Source organism: Zophobas morio, unplaced genomic scaffold, assembly GCF_036711695.1.
Source record: "Zophobas morio isolate AGI-343-1 ecotype UQ-CSIRO unplaced genomic scaffold, CSIRO_AGI_Zmor_V1 ptg000023l, whole genome shotgun sequence".
NCBI classification, from domain to species: Eukaryota; Metazoa; Arthropoda; class Insecta; order Coleoptera; family Tenebrionidae; genus Zophobas; species Zophobas morio.
In genome coordinates, this window is record NW_026972128.1 from 1642732 (window position 1) to 1666421 (window position 23690).

At 35.0% G+C, this 23690-nt stretch overlaps 1 protein-coding gene across 1 annotated transcript in view; it reads right to left on the reverse strand.

Moving 5' to 3' along the window:
- The window catches only part of LOC135134580 (dynein regulatory complex subunit 7), a 199085-nt gene that overhangs the window by 272 nt on the left and 175123 nt on the right, over positions 1 to 23690 (reverse strand). The window contains exons 3-12 of the mRNA XM_064063279.1: positions 5875 to 6228; positions 5621 to 5806; positions 2616 to 2838; positions 2310 to 2567; positions 1692 to 1830; positions 1562 to 1643; positions 1188 to 1511; positions 1028 to 1138; positions 782 to 979; positions 570 to 733 (exon numbers count right to left, since the gene is read on the reverse strand). Of these exons, the coding sequence (XP_063919349.1) occupies positions 570 to 733; positions 782 to 979; positions 1028 to 1138; positions 1188 to 1511; positions 1562 to 1643; positions 1692 to 1830; positions 2310 to 2567; positions 2616 to 2838; positions 5621 to 5806; positions 5875 to 6228 (2039 nt within the window). The remainder of the gene's footprint in view (positions 1 to 569; positions 734 to 781; positions 980 to 1027; positions 1139 to 1187; positions 1512 to 1561; positions 1644 to 1691; positions 1831 to 2309; positions 2568 to 2615; positions 2839 to 5620; positions 5807 to 5874; positions 6229 to 23690) is intronic.

A 23690-nucleotide genomic window follows, 5' to 3' on the forward strand; every position in this document is an offset into this window, starting at 1 on the left:
CATTATTTTCATTTTTCGGAATGTAAACAAAAGCATATCAAACAAATGCGATGTATGTGGTGGTTGTTGCAAAACTAGCTTTGCAGATCTGGGTAATCTGAGCTCTGTATTTGATACACATACAAGGATACCATTTCTTACATTTGTTTTGACACAATATAGATGAAATCCTTAACAGCTTCAGCTAGGTACAACAATGTTCAAGATATCCATCTTTGAACAATCCATTTTGTTTCTTTTTAACTTTGGCGCTGTCAGATGTACGTGGTTTTAATAATCTTTTAAAAAATATGTCCATACTTATTACAAAATAATAAAATCAAAATATTAGATACTGCACTCAGTAGTTAACAATACAAGTATGAAGTTACGCATCGCTGCCAATTAAAACCAAATTGAAAGTTCCAGAAATTTCCACTGCCATCTACCACTGTTGCAAATATGGTGAAAACATACTTAGTGATAGAAGATAGCGCCGGTAACAAACAAAGAGTTGTTGTTTCAATAGTATTTTTTAGCTGTAGTCTTTTCTAAAAAAAGCTTGGCAACCAGTGATCCCAAATACTAACCTCAATGAAGAGAGATCTCGATGACGCCCTAAACGAATTTCATAGCACTGCAAAAGAAATGTCAGTTCGTTAACATCTTGAAAATATTTTATCTCGTCGTCTTCTTGAATCGTATCCTGGTTGATACTGTACCATTGCTGTTTGTCCTTTAAAAACTGTGTCCACTTGAAAAAAATATATGAGAAATTAATTTAACACTTTCACGATCTTACATATTCAAACTGTTTTTGTATGTCTACAGCTCTGTTTAGTAACATTTGTTTGAAGTCGTTCAGACATTCTTCCCGAATTTTAGCAGCACTCCGTGGACTGAGGCTCTCTGGATTCCCCAGTTTGCTTAGATATGGCGCCAAATATTCAACCCCGGCATCTTCAATTTCTTTTTCTTTGTGTTCTTGTTGCTCTCTTTCCTATGGAATTTTTTTTAAATCTGAATTAACTGATCAGTAAGTACTCACCTTCTCCAACATTCCTAATCGGTAATCTTCATTTTGTTCAATATTGAACAACGAAACGTCCAACTTAGGAAAAGCGGTTTCGTGATCCCTGAGTGCCACAAATTCAGTAATCTACAACCAACCATAAATTTTCCTTCACCACTAATTGTGCAGAAAATACTTGGTCTTCAATTTCTCGAATACGCGATATGGATACTTCTTCTTCCTGCAACATCTTTTGAAAAAGAAGAAACAACTCCAGTTGTCTGCGAGGTCTGGCCCCTATTTCCGCCTCGTACCCCGACGTCACATCAGGTGAAAATAAAACATCGTCCCCCATTTCGGCTATCGCCGGTTTTATAAAATTCCTGGTGGATGCTGTCACTTTTCCTTCGCCAAAATGGTACTGGAGGTGGATTTGTCTCTCAACGATTGCAAACTCTCGAGTCGCCACGTCATCGCGAGCCGGGATGGCTTTATTCCTGTGGAATTTTTCCACCACTTTCTGAAAAATAACAAAATAAGATTGTGCGAGGGTTGTTTGAATATTCGTACTATTATTAGTTTTCTGTGGCTTTCAGTGAATCCTGGAGGTGGGTAACCTTTGCGGGCGTAATTGACTTCTCGGAAATAGAATCTGTAACTCTTGGTTTTTGTCAAGTTATTTTGAGTGTTTTATACCTACAGGTCTTCACGGTCGACGTAATTTTCTAACATGTGTTCGCGTTCGACTTCGATTCTTTCCAAACCATCATGGCGGGCGTTCGAATTGAATATAATTATTCTTGGATTCGTTTCAGGTTCTTTGGAATGGTATCTGTGCTCTGAAACGGATTAAATAGTTGTAGTAGTAGTACTCTCAGGAATCAAAATAGTTAAAAAAAAGGTCTAGGTTTATGTGGACAAAACTTTTCTTATCCATGGAGTACAATACATAGAGGTTCTTCAAAAAATTATAAAATTTCATTTTGCGATTCTGTGGATTGTTAAGGTACAGGTGACGAAATACGCGTGACGTCATCACATTGTTGGTGGGGATAATCAGACAAATTTTAATTAGCCTTTTATCATCTACAGGATATTTCTAAAATACGTATAAAACTTGACAAAAATATGTCTACTAAATATCAATACATATGACAGCCACACAGACGGAAACAGGAGACCTATTTTTTTATACTCTAGGGATCATGAAATGTGTTGAAAACATTCTCCGGATGGATGCTCTTACAATACGTTCTTAGCTTGGAAAGTAGAAACGGTGTAGACGGTGAAGATTGATAGTTTGTTTCACAACTTTTACCTATAACGGCGTCCTCTCTCCCAGGTCCAAAGTACTCAGTAATGTACTGAGTATTATAATCAAAAACAATCTTTCGCAGCTTGTCTTGCCTATTTTCGTATAAATCCTCAACCCGTGTGGGTATAGTACAATCAAAATCTTTAAATCTTGTTATTTTGACTACCATGCCATCGTACTGTACATACGGTGCATATTCCTCCACCAGGGTTCTTTTGTACCACGTGGTCATCACACCTTCAGGGTACTTCTGCTTAAGAACTGAAACCAAACTTAACAATCTTAGGCTTTATCAATTTTTTTAATTACCGCTGTGAGTTATGTAAATTTTGGTGCTCCAAGGCATAGGCATATCCAGATGTTTTTCTTCCATTAATTTGGCCAAAGCGATTTCATCGTCGTCCATTTGCAAGTTTTCGACAGTTTGCCGCCAATGAAGAGGTTCACCAATCAAAAGGTGTTCCCATTTCGTAACGTCGTGTAAATTGTAGTCGATCGATCCTAGACCTTCTTTGCAGTCTTGCATATTTATCTAAGAATAGAAAAACCTAACAAGGCTTGTTCAAAACTCACTGGAAGCTAATTGTGTTTTTCATTGATTAAATATTACTACTGTTTCACCGAAAGAGTAGTGCTCTAGTTCTTTCACAGTTTGCTATATAGTGACTAGAGTGATTTTAAATTTACGCTTTGTCCTGAGTCCTGAGTAAAAGCTGTACACCTTAAACTAAATTCTGACATATTTTGAGTATATTTATGACCTTCCTCCCCCCTCCCCCCACATTTCTATAATGGATCACAACAGAAATCAACAATAATGGAACTCCATTCTTTAAATGCTAAATAATTTTACTACACCAGACAACTCTAGCGACACTATATCGCGTCGTCAGAGATGAACACACTAAAGCATAGGTGTTTTTCGACATTGCTAACAATTTAGTGTTGTGGGTTCTATTTGTTTATTGTGTCTACTATAAGCCTACTTTTGAGTTTGATTTAGACAGTGTGATCTTCACAACTATCTGTTCAACATAAGTTAGTTACTTCATTGCCCACTGATGTTATAGCAAGAGATTGGAACCACAATTATGTGTACAAGGCTAGTGAGACAACTAGAACAATAAAATTTGTTTAACGTCTTTAATTTTCAGAAACTAGACAAGAATTTTACCTCCAAGCAATTATAGACTTATAGTCATGTTCTTACCCCGGAAATACTGTAACACTTAATATTAAAATATTTAAAACCAAACCAAGAATCCTAAGCCACTGTTTTAGTGCCTCTTGAGTGTCAGTATTTAAAGCTGCAATAAAAAACGCTTAGATGTATACTGTGTGCGAAGAATAAACAGATAAGTTCTGATTAACGATTTACCAGCTTACGACAACCTTAAAACGTTTGCAGGATTGCAGGGCATCGGGTTTTGCAATTTCTAAGTTAAATTGTAAAATGTTGTTATACAATTTTAATTTTCTTTAATGTAATTTTATTTTATAAAATGTGCATAGCATTTACTATGCAAAATTTTGAAATGACGATATCAGATTTTTGATGAGGATGGTTAGACAAATCTTGGTTAGCCTTTTAAACAATATTCTTAAAGTGCATATGACATTAAATTTCACAAAAATCAGTCCACTAATTTTGGAGAATATCTGTCTAATAAAATCTCCAACATGCTATACAAACTCTAGGGATGGAACGTGGGGAAAACATAAAATTAACCGTTCACCCGGGGGCCCTCTTAGAAACAATTTTAACCTAATTTACACTCAGGAATAGGAAAGGAAGAAAAACAATAATAAATCCAAAAATATTATCATGATAAACCTGAATAAATTTGACACCGAAAGGAAGTTTACTGTATCTGAAAGAATTTAACTCATTTACATTTGAAAATATAAACTTTGAAGTAATAATTTTTACATGGAACACCATATATATTTGAAAATAATTGTAAATTGCAATTGCTCAGGTAATTTTTAATATCTGAGTAGTTCAAAATAATTAAGAGAATTTTTTCCAATACCATCTTGTTTCTACATCCTTTACATTTATACACAGTTTGTGGATACAGTTCAGACGACACAAACAGTGCATTTATTGGTTGACTCACTTTGGTATTCACACCTTTTATATCTTTCATCGCTTATTTAGTGATGCAATGGTTTGTAGACGATTTTTGGTTTTCCCATGCTTGTAAATCTATTTCAAGGTTAGTAGTAGTACGCTTTAAGGCAAATCTTCAGAACACTAATCGTCAACGTAAACTCCCGGCCTTGACTTTTGCAGCCTAAAACGGGCACGCCTATGGATTATTCCGCGGTGTCCGCATCCTAGTCCTTTCATAGTTGTAATTACCAGGTCGCGGACACAGTTTTTTCTGTCACTGATAATCAATATTTGCCCCAACTAGAATGGTTTTTATAACGTCAATGATAGAGTCTTTTACTCTATATTGATGTAGTCGGAATTATGTTTTTTTTTACACAATTACAAAGGAAGATTAAAATATTAAAACGAGAATTTTAAATATGTTTTCTAAGTTGTGTTCAAAATACGTTCATTGCGAAACTGAAAATAGTTTCTCAATGAAAGCTTTTGTGAAACTGCTTACAAAGGTGTTTTTAGAAACTATTAAACTATTCATAACAGATTTTACACGGCTGATAAGTTTTCAAATTTTAATTTAGATTTGCTACACACTCTGTAAATACTTCACTGTTTTATTTAAGGAAACATAATTGTTATAATCAGAGTTAGGCACAGCCGAAGTGATGAGCAATCAATCAGACAAACATTAAAAGCGACGGTGCGATGTCCGGCGATAAATTTGGCTGGCCGACTGTGCAGTCTCAACCACGTCTCAACCTCAGTGGCGTTTGATGCATATCAGAGTTTATCTAATCAAGATCATCACAAAAATTGTGATGTTGAACAGTCATTTTAATTTTTAAGGCATTTTAACATCCAGGGGAACTCGTATAACTGAGGAAAACCGAAAAAAAATAGTAATTGTTATTAAGAATTCCCGAAGTTGTACGCCACGACTGCAATAGCGCTGGCGATCGGACGGCAATGATCATCACTTCCGTAATGCCGAAGTCTGGTTATAATATAACAACTGTAAAATTTTTATTATGTTCTAAGCAAATATATAAGCAAAAAACCCTGCCAAATTTATCGCCATTTCCAGAATAACTTGGGAGTTGTAATTAATTACTTAATTAATCTGCCAATTTTCATTCGCATTCTGTATGGCATGTGAATAAAAATCGAAAAAAATATACAAAAATTTTGTACTACTCACCCAGTAATTCAAGTGGTTCCACACACTTTCAATCCCGCTGTACATCGGACTGCTCACAGGATGCGGCATCCCCGTACTAGGTTCCACGAAAGTAACTTCATCAATCGCCCTCCCTTCCGTCCGTATCATTACCCAAAAATGGAACCGCATCCCTTCCAGCTCGTCAAACGGCGGCTTCTCCTCCTCCTAAATCGGTATTTTTCCAAGAAAAAATATAATCATCGCAGTGGAACAAATAATTGGAGTAATCCCACCTCCTCCCTTTGTTTCTCCAGCTCGGCTTGCCTTTCCTCTTCGGCTTTGATCTTATCGATCTCCTTCTGCTCCATCATCAATAAAAATTTACTTCGCAGATCTCTGGGGGGTCTAACGGTGTATTTCTTATTGTCTTCACCTTCGTCACGTACTTGGTCCTTTTCCTCGTCCGGTGGGTATGGAGAATCGACGCGGCTCATTATTCGCAAGGTGACATCTCTTACGGCATAACCGAAAACCACGTATGCGTCGTAGCCAAGCCCAATCAGCAGGGAGCAGAGCGCACAGGCTATTTCGTGTGACTGGCCAGCTCTGCGGATGAAGATGGTGTGAGGTGAGTAGAAACGGTTCGGCTGGAAAAAGAATGTGTACTTAGTAATTTACGTGGATAGATGCTTAGCAATTTTCGCTTCGTAAGAAATTCATTGAAAAATATAATGGCGAAAGAGACACAATGTAGAAGGACATATTATCTTAACTATCTTTGTGATGCAATAACTTTACAAATGAAAGATGTATGCGCTGTTATCAATTTATAATAAGAAACGATTTACACAATGTACTGATTGTTCTTCTTCCGAGAGATTGGTTTATACCTCCGTTAAGTTTAATAAACGTAACGTTTTGATAGATATTTGTAGATTTGTTGATATTTGCATTATATACTGTTTATATCTTCAGTCAAATAATATTAACGCAATATTTAAAAATTATCCCGGCGCATCCACCATATTTCCATTCTGAACTAATCTAATTTTTTTAATTTTAAATCGAATTATTAGCATCAATGTGAGCATGTCAGTTCACAGTTATCAATTTTGATATGAGCAGGCCTAAAAACCAATGAGAAGATATCAACTACTGAATCGGCGTCGAAATTTTCAATTTTATACCACAGGTGTGCCATCATTAAAATTTTAAATACAAGGTGTTCAAAAAATGGCTCACCAACTCAACAGTACATTATCAAGTTTACAAGTCTAAGTTTAGAAAAATAATTAAAAAATTTCTTACGTCAATTTTACGTTCGCTTACAAAAACAAAGTATCGATTTTTTTCTTGTTACATCATATAATGAAGAAAACAGTGGAAAAAGATAAGATACCTCCAATAGCTATTTGTGCAATAAGATAGGAAAAGTGACATTTTTCCACATTCTAGACATGAGATTTTTGATCGAGACGAAGTCGAGATCAAAAACATGTCGTGAATGTGGAAAGACACTTTTCCTATCAAATTGCACACAAAATTTTGTAAAATTAGGTAAAAAAACTCTTCATTATAAATTTAATTGAATAATAAAGTATCAAGTCCCTTTTAATGCAATAAATTTGTTGTCATGGAAAATACAAACAAACAACGCAACATTTTGCAATTTTTCAACGTTTGAAGTGTTTTGGGTGTTTCTTGAGGTAAAAATGTTGGCAGATGATGTTTCATCAGTATCTTTTGATGTTGAAGAGTCAGCCACACTGGCACGCAATTCACTATTGCCCGAGAAATCAAAGAAAAATTATAAAAAGGCGTACACGGAGTTTGAGAATTGTTTTGTTTTATTTTTCCGCTCTAGTTAGGAAAAATTTCACTTTTCCAAACCCAAATGAATGTGGAAAACTAGAACAATTAACAACCGAATTTTACAAAAGTATTTTGCATATTGATGGTCCGATCGGTTTCAGCTACCCAACACAAAATAGTGAATTAAAATGTGGTGAATTTTCGAAATAAAAAATTAAATTTTTAAGGGTTTTTTTGTCTTCTACATTTGGACAAAAGAATTTTTTAATTCATTTTTTCTCTGTTCCATAAACGGTCCTGAACAACCTGTCGTAGAGTTGGTGCGCAATTTTTTGAACATCTGTATGTTGCCAACCTGACAAAAAAAGGACAAACATTAATAGTTGTCCGATATTAAAAATAAAGGCGATGGACAATTCTCCTGTGTTCAGCTGACATTTTTCAAAAGCAACAGAAAAACTGATTCCTCCAAAATCAGCAAGTTGATACGAAAAAGAGTACGAACAATTTACATATGTATTAATAATCGGTTAAACCCAGCGGTTGAATAATTGTTGTTGCTGAGTTTCTATTTAGCAAAAAAAAAATCGTCAAAATACTTTGATTTCAAGTTTTATTGTGTCAAAAATAACAGTCTCGTAAGTGTTGCTTGTAACAGTTGGGAAACTGAATCTACCTAACGGTTTAAAATAAAAATAATTAAAATATAGAGAAAGCTTTTTCAGTTGTTTTAGTTAGACTAAAATGATATGATTAAAGAGAAGTTAAAAATACAGGCAAATTTGGTTAAAGATCCAAAAGAACAAAGAGAGAAAGCAAGAACAGGACATTCCTGACTTCTCTGAATATTTTTTTAACTCTGAATTAACAAAAATACCGCTAGAAGAAAAATATTATACTATTTTATAAAAAAAAAAACTGGACAAGGTAACAAAACAATAAGTTTGTTAATAACGGAGATATTATATTTTGAAAATGTATTAACAATACATATAGTATTTGCCAAAATTAAAAAAACACCAACATTGCATTCTACCTTGAAAACACAACTGACAACACCGGAGTATTATATCTGAAGTTTGACATGGGGGAGGGAAACAAAGATAGGTTTATAACCAGAGTTACGCAAAGCCGAAGTGACGGAGAATCGATCAAACAAATATTATATATGACAGCGCGATGTCAGGCGATAAATTTGGCTGGCCGACTGTTCAGTCTCAACCTCAGTGGCGTTTGATTCCCTTCAAGATCACATCTGATCAAGAACATCACGAAAATTGTGATGTTGAACAGTCATTTTTAATTTTTAAAGCAATTTTAACATCTAGGAGAACTCGTATAACTGAGGAAAACCTAGAAAAAGTAGTAAGTGTTATTAAGAATTCCAGAAGTTGTAGACCACGACTACAATAGCGCTGGCGATCGGACGGCAATGAGCATCACTTTCGCGATGCCGAAGCTTGGTTATAACTAATTTATACTCAATTGCAGATTCTGGAAGGGTTTTGAAGTTTTAAAACGTGTTTTTGAGATATATTAAACTCAAATTCTACAAACGTTAAAACGAGTATAATTGACTTAATCTACTTTTGCTTGCGTATTTCGTGAGGACAATTTTGACGTTCGTTGAAGTTTAATACGAAAATTACCATTGGAATTTTTTTTGTTAGCAACTGAAATCAACAAGTGGTAGTTTTTTAATTTTGGCAAAAACTATACAGTCGTTTCCAAAAAATTTCGGACAAGATGAACAAATTAGGTTCTCATAGATCAATGAAAAGCAATAGGAATACCACTTTCATGTCATTTGCCCGACATTTTTTGGAAACGACGGTAAGCGGCAAACGTCAGGACTCTTAAAAAATTAAAAGTAAGAGCTACCACTATTTTACGACAGTTCGAACATAAAGTGGTGGAGAAAGCAATTCGGACATTATTTTTCTGTCATTTAAATAAATAATAGTTTAAAAAACTAAAAAAACACGCTTTTATTGCTAATCGAACTAAAAACTAGAAAATAATTTTTAATGACAGAGTTTAATATTACAGTAGTAGAAGATCAAACAATCAATCATAATAAATCACCTCAAATTAAAATTATAATAAAATTTAAGTTATTAACAGAATAATTCAATTCAGAGTAAAAAGCGTGGGGTGCATTTTACTGCGGTTCATAACTATCCTCTCATAGATAGTTGCCAATAGAATGATTGTAATATTTAAAATATCAAGCATTTTTTCATCACCCTATCACTATAATCGCAATGTAATGGTCTTTCAAAATCCGTTAAAAAATATTCCTTGCAATTTAAAAAAAATATGTTTGTGTCGCGACACATACGTCATATATGCGTCATATTTGTAATGTATCTACTAAATTAAGTTTTCCCTTTTAAGCTAAAGGTAATAGCTTTTACAAATTTTCAATACTTTCATCCGTATAACGCCACGGAATTATAACTAGAACAGCCTGTATATTACTTATATGAGACGGCCAATACGCAGAAGAAACAATAAAAAAAAAGAAGTACGGCTGGGGAAGAGCTGATTAAGAGCATAGAATAAAAGAGTGGTGAATTCAGAACTGGTGGTAAGAAACCAGAAGGAACAATGAGCAATAGAAAAGAAGAAAAATGAAAAATACCTAGCAAGAAGGAAACAGGTTTTCAAATAAAGTAGAAATTCTAGGATGGAAAAGTCTAAAGAAGTTTCACTCTCTTCAATTTAAGTTTCTGCAGGAATAAATTATCCAAAATGGATAGTGTCATTATTGATTCATGGAAATTGTTACTTGTCCCTACCATTGCTGAAATATTATTATTATTAAGTTCCACAAGCATTCGCCTAATGCAGAACTGTACCTAAATGCTTTTACTTGGTTAAAATTGCCGACTTTATGCTGCCCAAAGAGCAGTTAAATATATCAAATAGATGTTGGACTTCCTGATAATTTTGAAACATTTGCAGCATAGGCGAATATTTAAATATGTTAATTTTTGAAGAGGGGTTGTAAAATATCTGCAGATACCGACCACAATGCGATGAAACGTGAAAAGGATTTTTTCCAGTAGGTAAGGACAATCAATGATACCATTTATAAGTTTGAATAGAAAAGTTAAGGAGTATATTTTTCTATGTTCCCGCAATCAACTTTCGGCAAAATTGATTTTTCGCAGTTACTACCTGTTCGAGGATAATTTAATGAATGTTTACGAAATATTTCAATTTTTTATTAATTTCTACTTCCCGAGCGTAAGCCAGGATGTATTGTAATCGAGTCCATCGGGTGGCTTGGTACTCACATTTTCTCGATGTGTCATGACCCTTATAATACGAAACGTTTGTCTGTCCGCCGTCTGTGTCAGTTTTTGTTTAGACAGGTAATCTCCAAAACTGCTGCACCAATGGTTGTCAAATTTTGTATGTATATTAGGACTATCATGTAGATGGTAAAACGCTAACCACCAATGACGTCATCTTAAAAATTTACAATGGTAAATTTGTTTGTAGTTTCATAAAATAAGATACTCCTGCACTCTTGTGGTATATCAATCCGTGTTGATTATTTACCTGAGACATCGACATTTTCGGAAAAAATCAAAATTCTATAACAACCATTTTGCACATTTTTTTTTAAGTTGTCGTAACCATGGTAAATTTTTAATAAGAATATACTTGTTTATCCCCCAAAAAATTGATGACGTCATCTCAAAATTTTGGCGAATAAATCATATCTAAAGTGTGCAAAACAGGGTGAGTCCATACTTGTGATTTATCATTGCGTTCATATTTTTTAGAACTGCTTATACAGGTGACACAAAAAAAATAATAAAATAGGAGTAGTCAATATATTTTATTGAATAAATTAGAATTTTCACGAAAATTTGGGAATACTGTACTGTTGTCATTAGTATTACATTCCACCTATTCAAATTGATGTCGTCGTACAAATGTTGATGTCAATACAGAATTTTCTGAAATAAAATTCATTTGAAACATACGCGTAGCACGCCTCTTTACATTTACTTTAACATAACATACATATCTTATTTTAACTTATAGGAGTTCTCATAAAAAAAATTAAATTCGCAAAATCAAATTTTATAATTTTTCGAAAAAGCCCAATATGTTGTACTTCCGGGACGAGGGGTGCTCTTTTCCGCAATCTCTGCGGGGAAAAATTTTTAAAGGAGCAACTTGTTTTGAAACAGTCTGGCAGAATTCTACACGAAGGAACGTAACTAAGTTCGACAAGCGAGATATAGATGGTGCGTCCGTCCTTTAACATGAAAAATGTTTTGACTGTTTGTTTTGAATTTTAAATACTATCATTTCTTGTTTACGAAGTTTCAAATGTGAGATAAGTTTTAAATCGAAACCTCTTGTTCTACAACAAGTGCTATCGCTTTCCTAACTAGTTATTTATTAATCGTTGTAATAAAAATCCGAACTTTTCAGTAGGTACCTCTGTGCTCGCGCTCACATGAAAATCTGTCACCTGCCAAAATGTTGTAAAACGAGCCGCAGGTGCCTAATTCGTTTGTTTTTGTGTTACGCGAATTTGCAGCATCCCTTAATTACTCCTCTCGATTCGATCAACAAAAGCGAATTTCAGTTTACCTAAATCTACGCGCAACACCTCGCGTCCTCCCAACCCTTTTTCAGGCGAACCCCCTCAAGCTACAGCCACCCCCTCGCAATTTTTGCCAAAATTCGCCCCAGTTTCCCAGCAAACCCGACTTCCGCATGTATTATTTATCCCTCCTCTAGGTACATACAGCCTCCGTCCAGCAAACAACAAAGGCCGTTCGAGCGTCCTTCGTTCCAAGCCGCGCCGGACCGGCTAATTCTTGCTAATGGGTCCTCGATGCCGAGGCGGCCGAGGGCCGACTCACCCCCCGCAACCCCAAGCACGTTTCAGGGGCGCCGCGAGTTCAATAGCCCGCGACTGGCCCCCTCCCCGCCACCCCCGGACCCGGACCGGCATGCATAAGCCATCGGTGCCCCGCCGGAACGTCGTCTTCCACTGCATTGCCGATTCGAGATTAGGATATCGCTAGCGCCGCGCGGACCACCCCCCGCCGCCGCCCCACCCCCTCGCAAAGCGCTGCGGAGCAGATGGCCCTTTAGATTTGGGGCGCTGATGACGGTCGCTGGGCGCTAGGGGTGACCGGGGATAGGCGGCACATGGACCAGAAATTGAGGATAGAGGCAAGAGATTACCTTTTTGGTGGGATTTTTGCGCGTGTAGTGCAACACAGCATATCCTATACAGGATGGCGCAGATTTGAGGATTTCCGTGGATGTTTCTGCGGTGGAGGGAAGTATATGAAAAAATTAGACCCAAGTTGTTTATGCAACAAGTGAATAAACTGCCTAGTTTTTACATGAGTGGAATAATGGTCATGTCTTGTTTACTAGGCCAGTATACCGAAAAATAATGAATTGTCTTCTGACACACCCATTGTGTATTCTGACGATTTGCATAAAATGAAATAATGTACAAAAATAAGGCTCGTTAGTATAGGTTAAATTTCAATTGAATCCTCAAAAAAAAGAATCCTATTTCGTACTAATGGACTTAACTTAATATCAAGTCCTATAAGTACCTTATATAAAAAATCTACCCGGAGATTTTAAAAAAATCGATAAATTTACCTGTCCCTTAAATTGTCAGGAATTATCAACCCTTTTCAATTATTCCAATACTAAGCAAAATCCTGAAAAAGGCGCTTCAATCATAAGCTTGCATATCACTTTGAAATATATAATCTTTATAGATCTGCATAATTTCGTTTTCGAAGGTGCACCTCAATATTTCTAGGCCATTGCACAAACTGTGTTAAAAAAAAAAGTTCCAAAATTATTTAGACAGAGCATTCCTCACCCTTGAAGTACAATCCGATAAATCTCAGACAATGTAAAATATATTTAAGGCAGATAACCAACGGGGAAAATGGCCTTTCAGCACTAATAAGAAAGTTAACTTCAAGTGTTTATTAATATATTAATACATCGAACGAATGTTGCATAGAAATTAGTTTGTTTGAATGAGATTCTCCACTCAAAATAAAGGCCTAAAATTATTAATTAAAATTAAATCGAACAAAATGTTCTCAATGCTATAATTCTTATTTTATCATTTTTAAATAAATACGTGCGTACTCTCACATTTTCAGTTTGTCAGTCTGTGTCGTTTCTATTAGACAAATAATCTCCGGAACTAATAGATCGCTTATTGTCGAATTTTATGTGTGTTAGAAATATATAGATAGTAAAACGTCTAATTGTCCTCAGCAACAATTTTACAACTTCCCCTCATCATTTTTTTTATTTGTCTGATCATTCCCACCAAAATTTTAAGCAGTAAATTCTGTTCAAAATATCTAATACGCGTAATTTATTAATCTTCCCGTATTATTTAACCTTTATACATGTAGAGTAGATTCAAAAACAAAACAAAAAAAATACAAAAATTTACAACACAACTTTGCAATTGAACTTAAAATCTACGAAAATTCTCTGAAATTTTGGACAAACTTTAAGGTTACGTTAACCTGGTAAATTGCAAATCAGAATTCATCTGTTCATTCTCCCCAAAAATTAATGTCATTTCAAAATTATGTTCGACAAATTTTGAAATGACATTAATTTGCTTCGAAATGAATGTTCGCTTGCGAAGGAAATATTTTTATTTTTCAAAATCCTTAATGTTTTACAATGAGGGAATACACAACTTCGTAATGAAGTCATTACATTTTGCTGGGGATCAACATTATTCATTCGTTACTTTTTTTATAACCAATGCCCTTCACTATTAAATTATTCATTGTTGTAATATTATTTAATCATCTTTTGAGAAGACGTTACCAACTGTTTAGAGCAAATGAATAAGTAAATATATGTCAAAATGGGTTACTAAAACTTCGAAGAAGTCCGTTATGTAGCTTTAAGATAAATTCTTAATTTTGTTTTGAAACTGTAGTTTTTGTCATAACCTACATGCATAAGTTGAAAACTATAGGTAAATTATTAACTCATGAGGTAAAGGAGCCATCTTAAAATTTCAAAATGGATTTATTAAAGAAAAATAAATTTTTTCCACGACCACTATGTAATAGCGTCAATTACGCCTAGCCTAGTTGATGTCTAAATGCCTAGTTACGTGCACCCTTACGTTATGAAACAGAACTAGCACGTAATAATATTACGTGCATGTGTTGGGGAATTTTCGTTTGATGGAGATGTCAGCTGGAAATTGCCAACTGTCAAACAGTCGTTTATAACTGGCGCGTTGTGGTTGTATACAATCGGTGGACATATAAAACTGGTACAAACTGTCCTAAAAATTATGAGGAAAATGAAAAATTCATTTTATGTAAATCTGTCTTGTTGACGTTGATGTTATGTGTCATGATAGATGGATAACGCATATTTGGCCGAGAATGGTCTCGGGAATCAAGCTTGATACTCATTAGAAAAATTTCTTTGTACCAGTCTTATATGTCCACCGATTGTACATAATTTTCATTTTCTTAAAGCAGAATTGTCTAGAACTGAAAATTTTCAAGATATGCCTTCAACACCAACGGCTATATTGGCACCTACAACTGCAGCATTAGAGAAATGTACTACTACTGTTCTAGAAAAAACTGGAACGCCAATAATTACAAAAAAATGACAAAACTTTACGATTAACTTTCATGCCAATGCAAATAACTAATTGTTAACATTTTCAATGTATAATTATATTTCGTAGTTAATACATAGTTAAAATCAAATATTAACTTCTTTCACATTGAAATATTTTTGAGGTGTGGTCGTGGAAAAAGTATAGTACACGACTCGTGTGCAAACGCTCATTACGCGCTCGTTGAATTACTGCACTCGCCCCTACGGGGCTCGTGCGCAATTTTTCAACTCGCGCGTAATAAGCTATTTACCACACTCGTTATGTAATATACTATTGTCAGTGTTGTACCAGCTAGGTACAGATTTTTTTTTTAAATGGAACTAATTTCATAGCAGTTTCGCAATTTCGATGCTTATTTGTCGGATAAAACTAACACATAGACAGAGCACAAAAGACAGGCAACATTTTTAAAATTTTGGACAGGTTGATGATGAATGAGACCTCATTATTAATATTTGCCTTAAAGTCATGTTTAACGCTCACTCTCTCAATTAATTTTGTAGTGGCATCTCAATGAATACAGCATAGAAACGGTGCATGTGCAAAGGCATAGTTAAATATGCTATACAGACGTCTAAACGGAACTTACTTTTTATATAGAAATTAGACTGAAATTTCGCTACAGCGAGCTTGCAACGTTTAAAAACAGAAGAAGCTAGGTGGTAAATTAATCAAGTAGGAAAAAACTCTTGAAGCATTTAAGACTTTTTCTAGTTTGTGCAAATTTTTACGACCATCCCTAAATGACATGACATTGCATTTTAAAAACTTCGTATGCTTATATTTCGTTAACAACCCCATAAAGCTCTAAAGTGCTAATAAAACTCCCGAGTAGCTGTTTATTTCATTAGTTATCCTTTTAACTCGATAATATAGTTAAACATAATCATGAAAATCAAGTGTTTGTTGTAAGACGGCTATTTTGGGCATGCACTAATATCGTCGTTACGCGTCAACATCACAATACGAGTTCCTTCTACCCTTCCAATCTTGACACTCATCTCGCCGTCTTCGCGTGTAAATATGTCTCTAAGAAGATGTTAAGTGGCGTGTTTAATTAAAGTTTTGTGCGGATGGTTCGAATTCTTGGCTCCGCCGTGAAAGTAACGGCTTTCCGCGAACAATGGCCGTTTTTTGCTCGGTACAGCGCAGCCAGAAGCCGAGGGATGAAATCTTCCACCGTGACACAATCAACGGTGTAGCGCGAGGGCTGTAAAAACCCCGGCGTAGGGGAAGACGGGGCTAGTTAACACAAAAATTACGCTGCTTTTTTGGATCGGAGCTAAGCTCGTGCATGTGATTAGCTTTGGGCCGATGTTCCCGTGAAGCTGGACGGCCGCTGCGGTTGGATTGCGACAGGTGTGCGAATGGTTTTAGAGATAGTTTATTATAAACGGCATTCCTATTGATTGGGACTCGTCAAGGTCACAAAATTGTTAAGAATTAGCACAATTATAAGAATCAGGAAGAAAAAGTTGGGATTTCAACATTGGTTCCTGCCTTTGATGTCAGTCAAAACAGAAATTTATAGTTGGAAGAGAGTACGTGATTTGTATTGCTTTGATTTAATAGACAAATCATATAACCAAGAATTCCACTACCAGCGTGAATTCTTGAAGGACATCATCTTAATCCTGAATTACAACTCAGACATCTCTTTCCCTTTACATACTTAGATAATATCTATAATAATAAATAAAATCATGTGACACTTAATTACCAAATTTTACTTATTTTGCAGTCATTAAAAATATAAAAATGCAATTTATTATTAATTTTATTAGAATTATTTTGACGTTCTAGAATCTAGATGATGTTAATCACTTTCTAAAATTTTTTCAGAAAAGTCTGTGATAGCATCAGTGCCTTACAAAGGCTATTGTGTGACAGTTAAATGAATCAAAATCAACATTGCATTATTTATATTTTATGCAAGAGGATTTAAATTCTCCTTTATTCTGCAGCAAATTTTATAGAAGAAAAAATTGGTGGAAGGCATGATACAAGAAGACACCTTCTTGTACCATGGTCGAAGGTTATTTCGACAGAACTTCCCTTGCTCTTGAAATACAGTGAAATCCAGTTTTTTCAAAAAATTATAAGTCTTGATTTTACGAATTTTATTTTTTATGATAACACTTGTACATATATGTTAAAATAAATATATGTATGTAATCTTAAAGTCAAGGTATAGAAGCATCTAGGGTGAAAATTCAACACGTAAAATTTGGTAATTTGCATGAGATAGAAAAAGAAAATTGGGGTGAATACCCCAAGTCAAACTTAATTCTACGACTATGGCAGGATATTTAGAAATATTTGATGGTGTAGAAAAGAATAATTGATAGATAGCTGAACCATAACCTCAAAATTATGACGCTCCAATATGGGAGCGCATGCTAATAACGTAATAATAACAGTATTAATATTATTTGTGGCCTTTTTAATAGATTTGGTTTACTTATATCCTACTTTTAATTTTTGTACAAGACAATATTCTGTTATGGATAATGTGTTTATGAACATATCGAGGGTGTAATAAGAACACTATGAAAGACAGCCACGGATTTTTGAAAGTTTGTATTTGATCGTGGTATTTGCAACTGAGGCTTACAATTTGACGGTAATCTTACAAGACAAATTTTCAAAAATCCACGGCTGTCTTTGATCGTTTTTTTTTTTCTTGCTCTCTCTGTATATCATGGGTTAAAGACGTAATTGGTTAAATACTGATCTTGTATAAAAGGTATTACAAGCATGTTCCGTTAACTAAATGAATTATCTTTTGCATAAATAATCATGTTTTCCCAGATTGTTTAAAATACTCAATAATAATAATTCGAATTCATAAAAAAATATCCTGCAAAAACCGATATGCAGACGAGATGAATATTGGACATTCCGGTTCATCACTGCACGCATTGAATGTGAACATGGAAATGTTTTATCTAAATATCCAAGTCTAGTTGTTGGCTATAAATTACACTGGAAATTTATGTAGTAGGTAATTTAAAAGTTTATAAAAATTTTAAATAAAAAAACCTGTGATGGGCTGTGAACGGTGGACCTTTTGGTGTCGCACACTGGGCGTACAGGTACCTGCATAACTAAGAGATAACATTCAGGAAAAACCCAAAGGGATTAAGACCAGTGCGACAATGTCGCCTACCTGTGTTCTTCAAACATGCAAATTTTATTGAAATCGAGAAATTACACCGATTTGCGGCAAAATTAATAAAACACGAAAAAAAATGCAAAAGATGCCACAAGGCTCATTTGGCATAAACTTCAATCTTAGTAGCCGTAATTTTTTCGCGCCATTCGGCATCCATCCGCACGGCGACGACCGAATTTCCTGCTCTTAAAATCCATTCGGTCGTTTCCAAGAACCGGTACACTACCAAACCAAAACCCAAACCCAAACCTCCCAGCAAGCATGCAGCTGAGCATCTCGCGCTTCCGGCACGTAATTTGCGAGGTCATCGCGGGCCCAAGCCCAAGCCCAAGAGCGAGCTGAGCTAACCTAACCAGGCCCGGCAAATGTGCCGTCATTTCGAACGGAACTGATTTATATCGGCAGAAAACGGTCTGTCGCTCCGTTTCCAATAGCTACAGAGGACGTCCAGCCGCGTTCCTCCATGACCGTGTGACGCCATCCATCCTGTTCCTCCTCCACGCACGCCACTCACCCATCGCCATCGTCACGCCACATTCCCATTTCCCATCTCGCCCTCCGCCTCGCCTCGGCCTGCGAGCGCCCGCGAAAACCCATTATTGACCAACCAGCACTACCTACTTGGGCGCGAAACTGCTTGGCCGCCCCGAAGGGAAACCGTAGAGAGTTTTCGACGTTGTTGGGTCTTTGTTATCCAATCTTCCGAGCGGCAACCGCGGCTTTCCAACAAATGCCATTAAACTAATATAGACCGGGTCAGCGGAATTTACACCTACACCAGTGGAAAAACCTTTGGGAAATAAGCGCTTAAGGTCAGGAGTTTTTTAAATCGCGCTGCGACAAGAAATGCCATTAGGTTAGCGGTGGCGGCGTGATTTCGCTGCGAAATGTTCGAGGGGCCTGGATTCCTGGATGCTGATGGCGCTTTTTGGACAACCAAAATTAAAAGATTTTAGATTCAGTCACGTAGCGTCAAAATCAGACAAAAAAAGATACAGAAGTAGAAGTATTTATAATAATAGGAATACCTTGTGAACCCAATTACTGGAATACGTAAACTTTATATGTATATCACTGCAATAAATTTATAACGTAGAATGCTAGAGATATTTTAATCTTGTTAGCGACAGAATTAAGCGAGCTATAATAAATATTACCCAGTTGTTTCTCTTCAAGTATTTAATATGTTTAAATAGTTTGTGAAGTTCCACATTTCCTTTAACTTCATTAATAAAAAAAAAAATCGACCCCTAAAAATATTTTCTGACATGAGTTGACATCCACATCGTTAAATATAAAAAAAGAAAATGCGCCAAATTTGATTCTTTTGCTGCATCTGTATTAGGATGTTTTAACTTGAGAAGACACATATTTTTTTGACAAATCTTTGATACACTTCTAAAGTAAAAATGTGATATTTTTTAAATAATCTAAATATTGCGGTAGTAAAGCCACTGTTGCAAAAAGCAAACAAATTTCCTGTTTTAATTATTGCAATCGTAGTCCAAAAAACTAACTGTAATTTGAAAGCTGGCATTTATTTATTAATTATTATTAACAAAAAAAAATACAATCATTAATTATATAATTATTATACAATTGTAACCTGAAGGTAGGAAAAAATTCCAGCCACTGTTTGTAAAATTGCAGAAAAATAATATAACAGTAATAGTCCAGGTCCATATTTAAATCATGACGTGTTATGAGTACCTATACGAGTATATACATTTACGCATCACAGTTTATTTAATATTATATTTTTTTTTTACTCGCAAATCAAAAACCTTGTTTAGCAAACGCAAATGCACAACGCTAAATCATAATTTCACAATCCGTGGATTCATAATACTCGGACGGAAGATGCGTTCAGGCTCATTAGTCACGTCTTGAGTGTATTCGACAGTTTTCGTTAAACACGGCTTAGCTAAAAACAATCTGAAATCGAGTTAATTTTGAATGGTGACATTTATTCTTCTTACTACTTGCCGTTTCAAACCACTACCGAGCATCGAAGGTGGGTACAAATATTACTGAAAATGAAGACGTTTTCATAGGCACTAGAACTGAAATTAAAGAGGCAACATAAACAGTAAGGCAATCGATTCCTTTACGGAAAACATTTTGTTCGCGTACTTTTGAGATTTTGATAATTATGATTTTTATTTAAAGTCGTAGAAAAAGCAAAGTATGCATATAAAATTCTCTAGACATTCGTTTTTAAACACTCGCTTCGCTTCGCTCCGTTTGTGCCTAAATGAACTCGTGAATAAAGAGGCGTTTTAAGGCTTGTTACATAATATACTATTTTAGTTGACGATAGAAAACATCGGAATGACACTAATTCTCGAAAACAGTATACAAAACATTCAGATGAACAAGGGCGAAAGAAGTTATTTTCGGAAACGATGTAACTATTAGGACTCACCACTGACCCGGAAATGATCGACATTGAGGCAAGACTTCTTTCATTATGGGTACTAAGACCAAGTAATGATAAGCATTAATGAGATTAATAAAAAACTTTTGATATCCTAGAATTACAGCATACAAATTCGTCTGCTATTATACATATTCTCTAATCTCATTCCATACCCAAGAGCCTAGCGTAACTACCGATCATTTATCCGCGCATCACTTGAAAAGTGACCTACACTACTCCGACATACTGCTGCTAACCTATTCTGAGTCACCTGATCAGACTGTTCGAGAAGCTTACGAACAATATGACATGTTCCTAATAAAACAGCTTTTTGCACTTTGACAATTATTATTGAATCATTTAAGTGTAAATATTTCAAATTTTGAACTAAACTATTTGGTACTACATCTACATCGGAGATACCTAAACGTAGAATTGAAATTTTCTCAAGATTGCCTTCATTTATATTGATAATATTGTAGATAAGTGAAATTTTGGTGTAGTGTGTTTGTATTATGTTGTGCGTGTTAGGAACAGCTTCTTTATAAGTATGATATCTAGTCTGTTGGCTGTTATGTTTCTTTCTGCAAATATTGTGCCCCAATATAGCTTGTATTCACTGTTTTCAAGGAATAGAGATGGAATGTAAGTTTAATAGGGTGCCGTATCTTAGATTAAGTTTAGATTTTATTATTAAGTTTTTGTGAATGATTTTGGATACTTTGTAGCCAGTTTGTGCCAGGATACGACAGGATGAAGTTATGTTCTGAATCGTTTCGGGTTTTTTGTTTGCAAAGTCGACAACAATCGTTTCTTATATAGGGTAATTTGATATGTTCTTAGCCTACAGAAAAAAACAATTTGAAAATCAAAATATTTTTTTATTCAACGTGGCCCCCTTTCAAAGCTATATACTTGTTACAGCGATCCTGCAACTTTTCTAACCCTCTTGAAAAAAATTGGTCTAAAGAGTTTAGACAGTACTTCCCTCGTTTTCGGAAACGTGACGACTGTATGCCTATTATGTTTTTTTTCGCAGTAAATTTCAAAGCATTCATTATTTTTTTGAGTCACCCGGTATATGCAAGTTCAAATAATATGAAAAATGTATGGCCTTTTAAGTTTTTTTTTAATTGAGGAAACATAATAATCCGAGGGAGCTAGATCCGGAAAATAAAGTGGATGGTCAAGTGTTTTGAACTCCACATCATGAATAATTGTATTTATTGCAATGTGCGATTTGTGTGCAGGAGCATTGTCCCGCAAAAACAGAACCCCTTTGTAAAATTTTTTGCTCGTTTCCACAATTTTTTGGCGCAGCGTTGTTAATGAGATAATGAGGCTTGAGTAGTATTCTCCTGTTATGGATTTGCCTTTTTCTAGATAATACTTACCCCACGCGAATCCCAAAAAACTGAATCGGCAGATTTTTGTACCCGAAACTTCTTGGGCCTTGGAGAACCAGAATGTCTCCATTCCATGGACTATTGCTTTGTTTCTGGATCGTAGAAATACAGCCAGGTTTCATCCATAGTAAGTACATGAATTAAAAACTCAGGGCTCTCATTAAAAAGGGCACACGAAGAGCGCGAAGTTTCAACTCTTGCTCGCTTTTGATCGGTATTCAAGCATTTTGGAATCCATTTTGCAGAAATTTGTTTCATGTCCAAATCGGCGTGAATGATGTGATGTACACGTTCACAGGAATTCTTTAGTGTCTCAGATACCTGTTCTATGGAAATTCGATGATATGACAAAATCATATCGTGCACTGCGTCAACATTTTCAACAGTGGATACCGAAATCGGTCTTCCTGGTCTATCGTCATCTTCATTCGAAACTTTTCCCTGTTTGAAGGAAGCAATCCAATTTTTTACAGTGGCGTAAGAAGGACAAACTTCACTAAGTGTTTTAGACATACCATCATAAATTTCTTTACCCGTTAACCCCTTTAAACGGTACTTAATAAAAATCAACCTATATTCAATTTTTACTGACTTCCACATTTTCACTAGACATGACTTTTTCAAAATTCTCGTATACAGCAATGCTTGAACTTTTCCAAGTCAAATTTGACAGTGACATTTCTAATATGTTGTTGTCATGGTAATAAAAATTTGTTTTGTGCAGTGGAAAGTACTTAGGCTAACAATTTATCAAATTACCCTCGTATAATACATTGCTAAAACATTGATGATGTCATAACAAAAATTTGTTATTGAAATAGACGCATAGCATGCTTCTTTACCTGTAGTTTAACAGTGCACACATTTCTTTATTTTAACTTACAGGAACCATCATAAAAAATAAAATTTGCAAAAATTACATTTTATAATTTTTCGAATTTCTTCCACTATACTACTATACGAATAGGTTCTGCCTGTGTTTTATTAATCCAAACTGTTATGTATAATTGACATTTGACATAGTTGTTGAAAAGCGTTAATTTTATTATACGAAAAAGTGAACTTAGGTTGTACCATGTGAACTGTCAGAGATTAAATTTTAGGCTTATTGTAGACATACTCCCACATTTTCTTTTTTTTATTTAGAGTCGCATCTACTTTCTTATTTTGGAACACACATCTCTTTCCTAGGTTTATACATTTTGCATTGTTGTTTATCTTACAGTTGGGATGAAATAAATATTTTCTTGAGTTTCATTTTCAGATGGAGATCGTTTGTCTTCTGAAGTAAGTTGTTCATCTTCTGTATTTTTTCTTGCTCTTTAAAAAATGTTGGTATTTCAGGTAATCTTTCTTCATGTTTCTTTTCTTGTTCGTCTTCTCTAAATAACTGATATGTTTCAGGATTAATGTGACCATAATTTTTAGTTTTGTTACTGATCTGCAATCAATATCAGTTCCATAGATTGTATGATCTTAAATCTACATTTGTTTCATAAATATGTGGCTGTCGATTTTACTTTTGGCCATTATTCATTTCTTAAATTTACTTTAGTCATTAACGACTTCCATTATTCTACCATATGGGATTCGAATTAATTGTA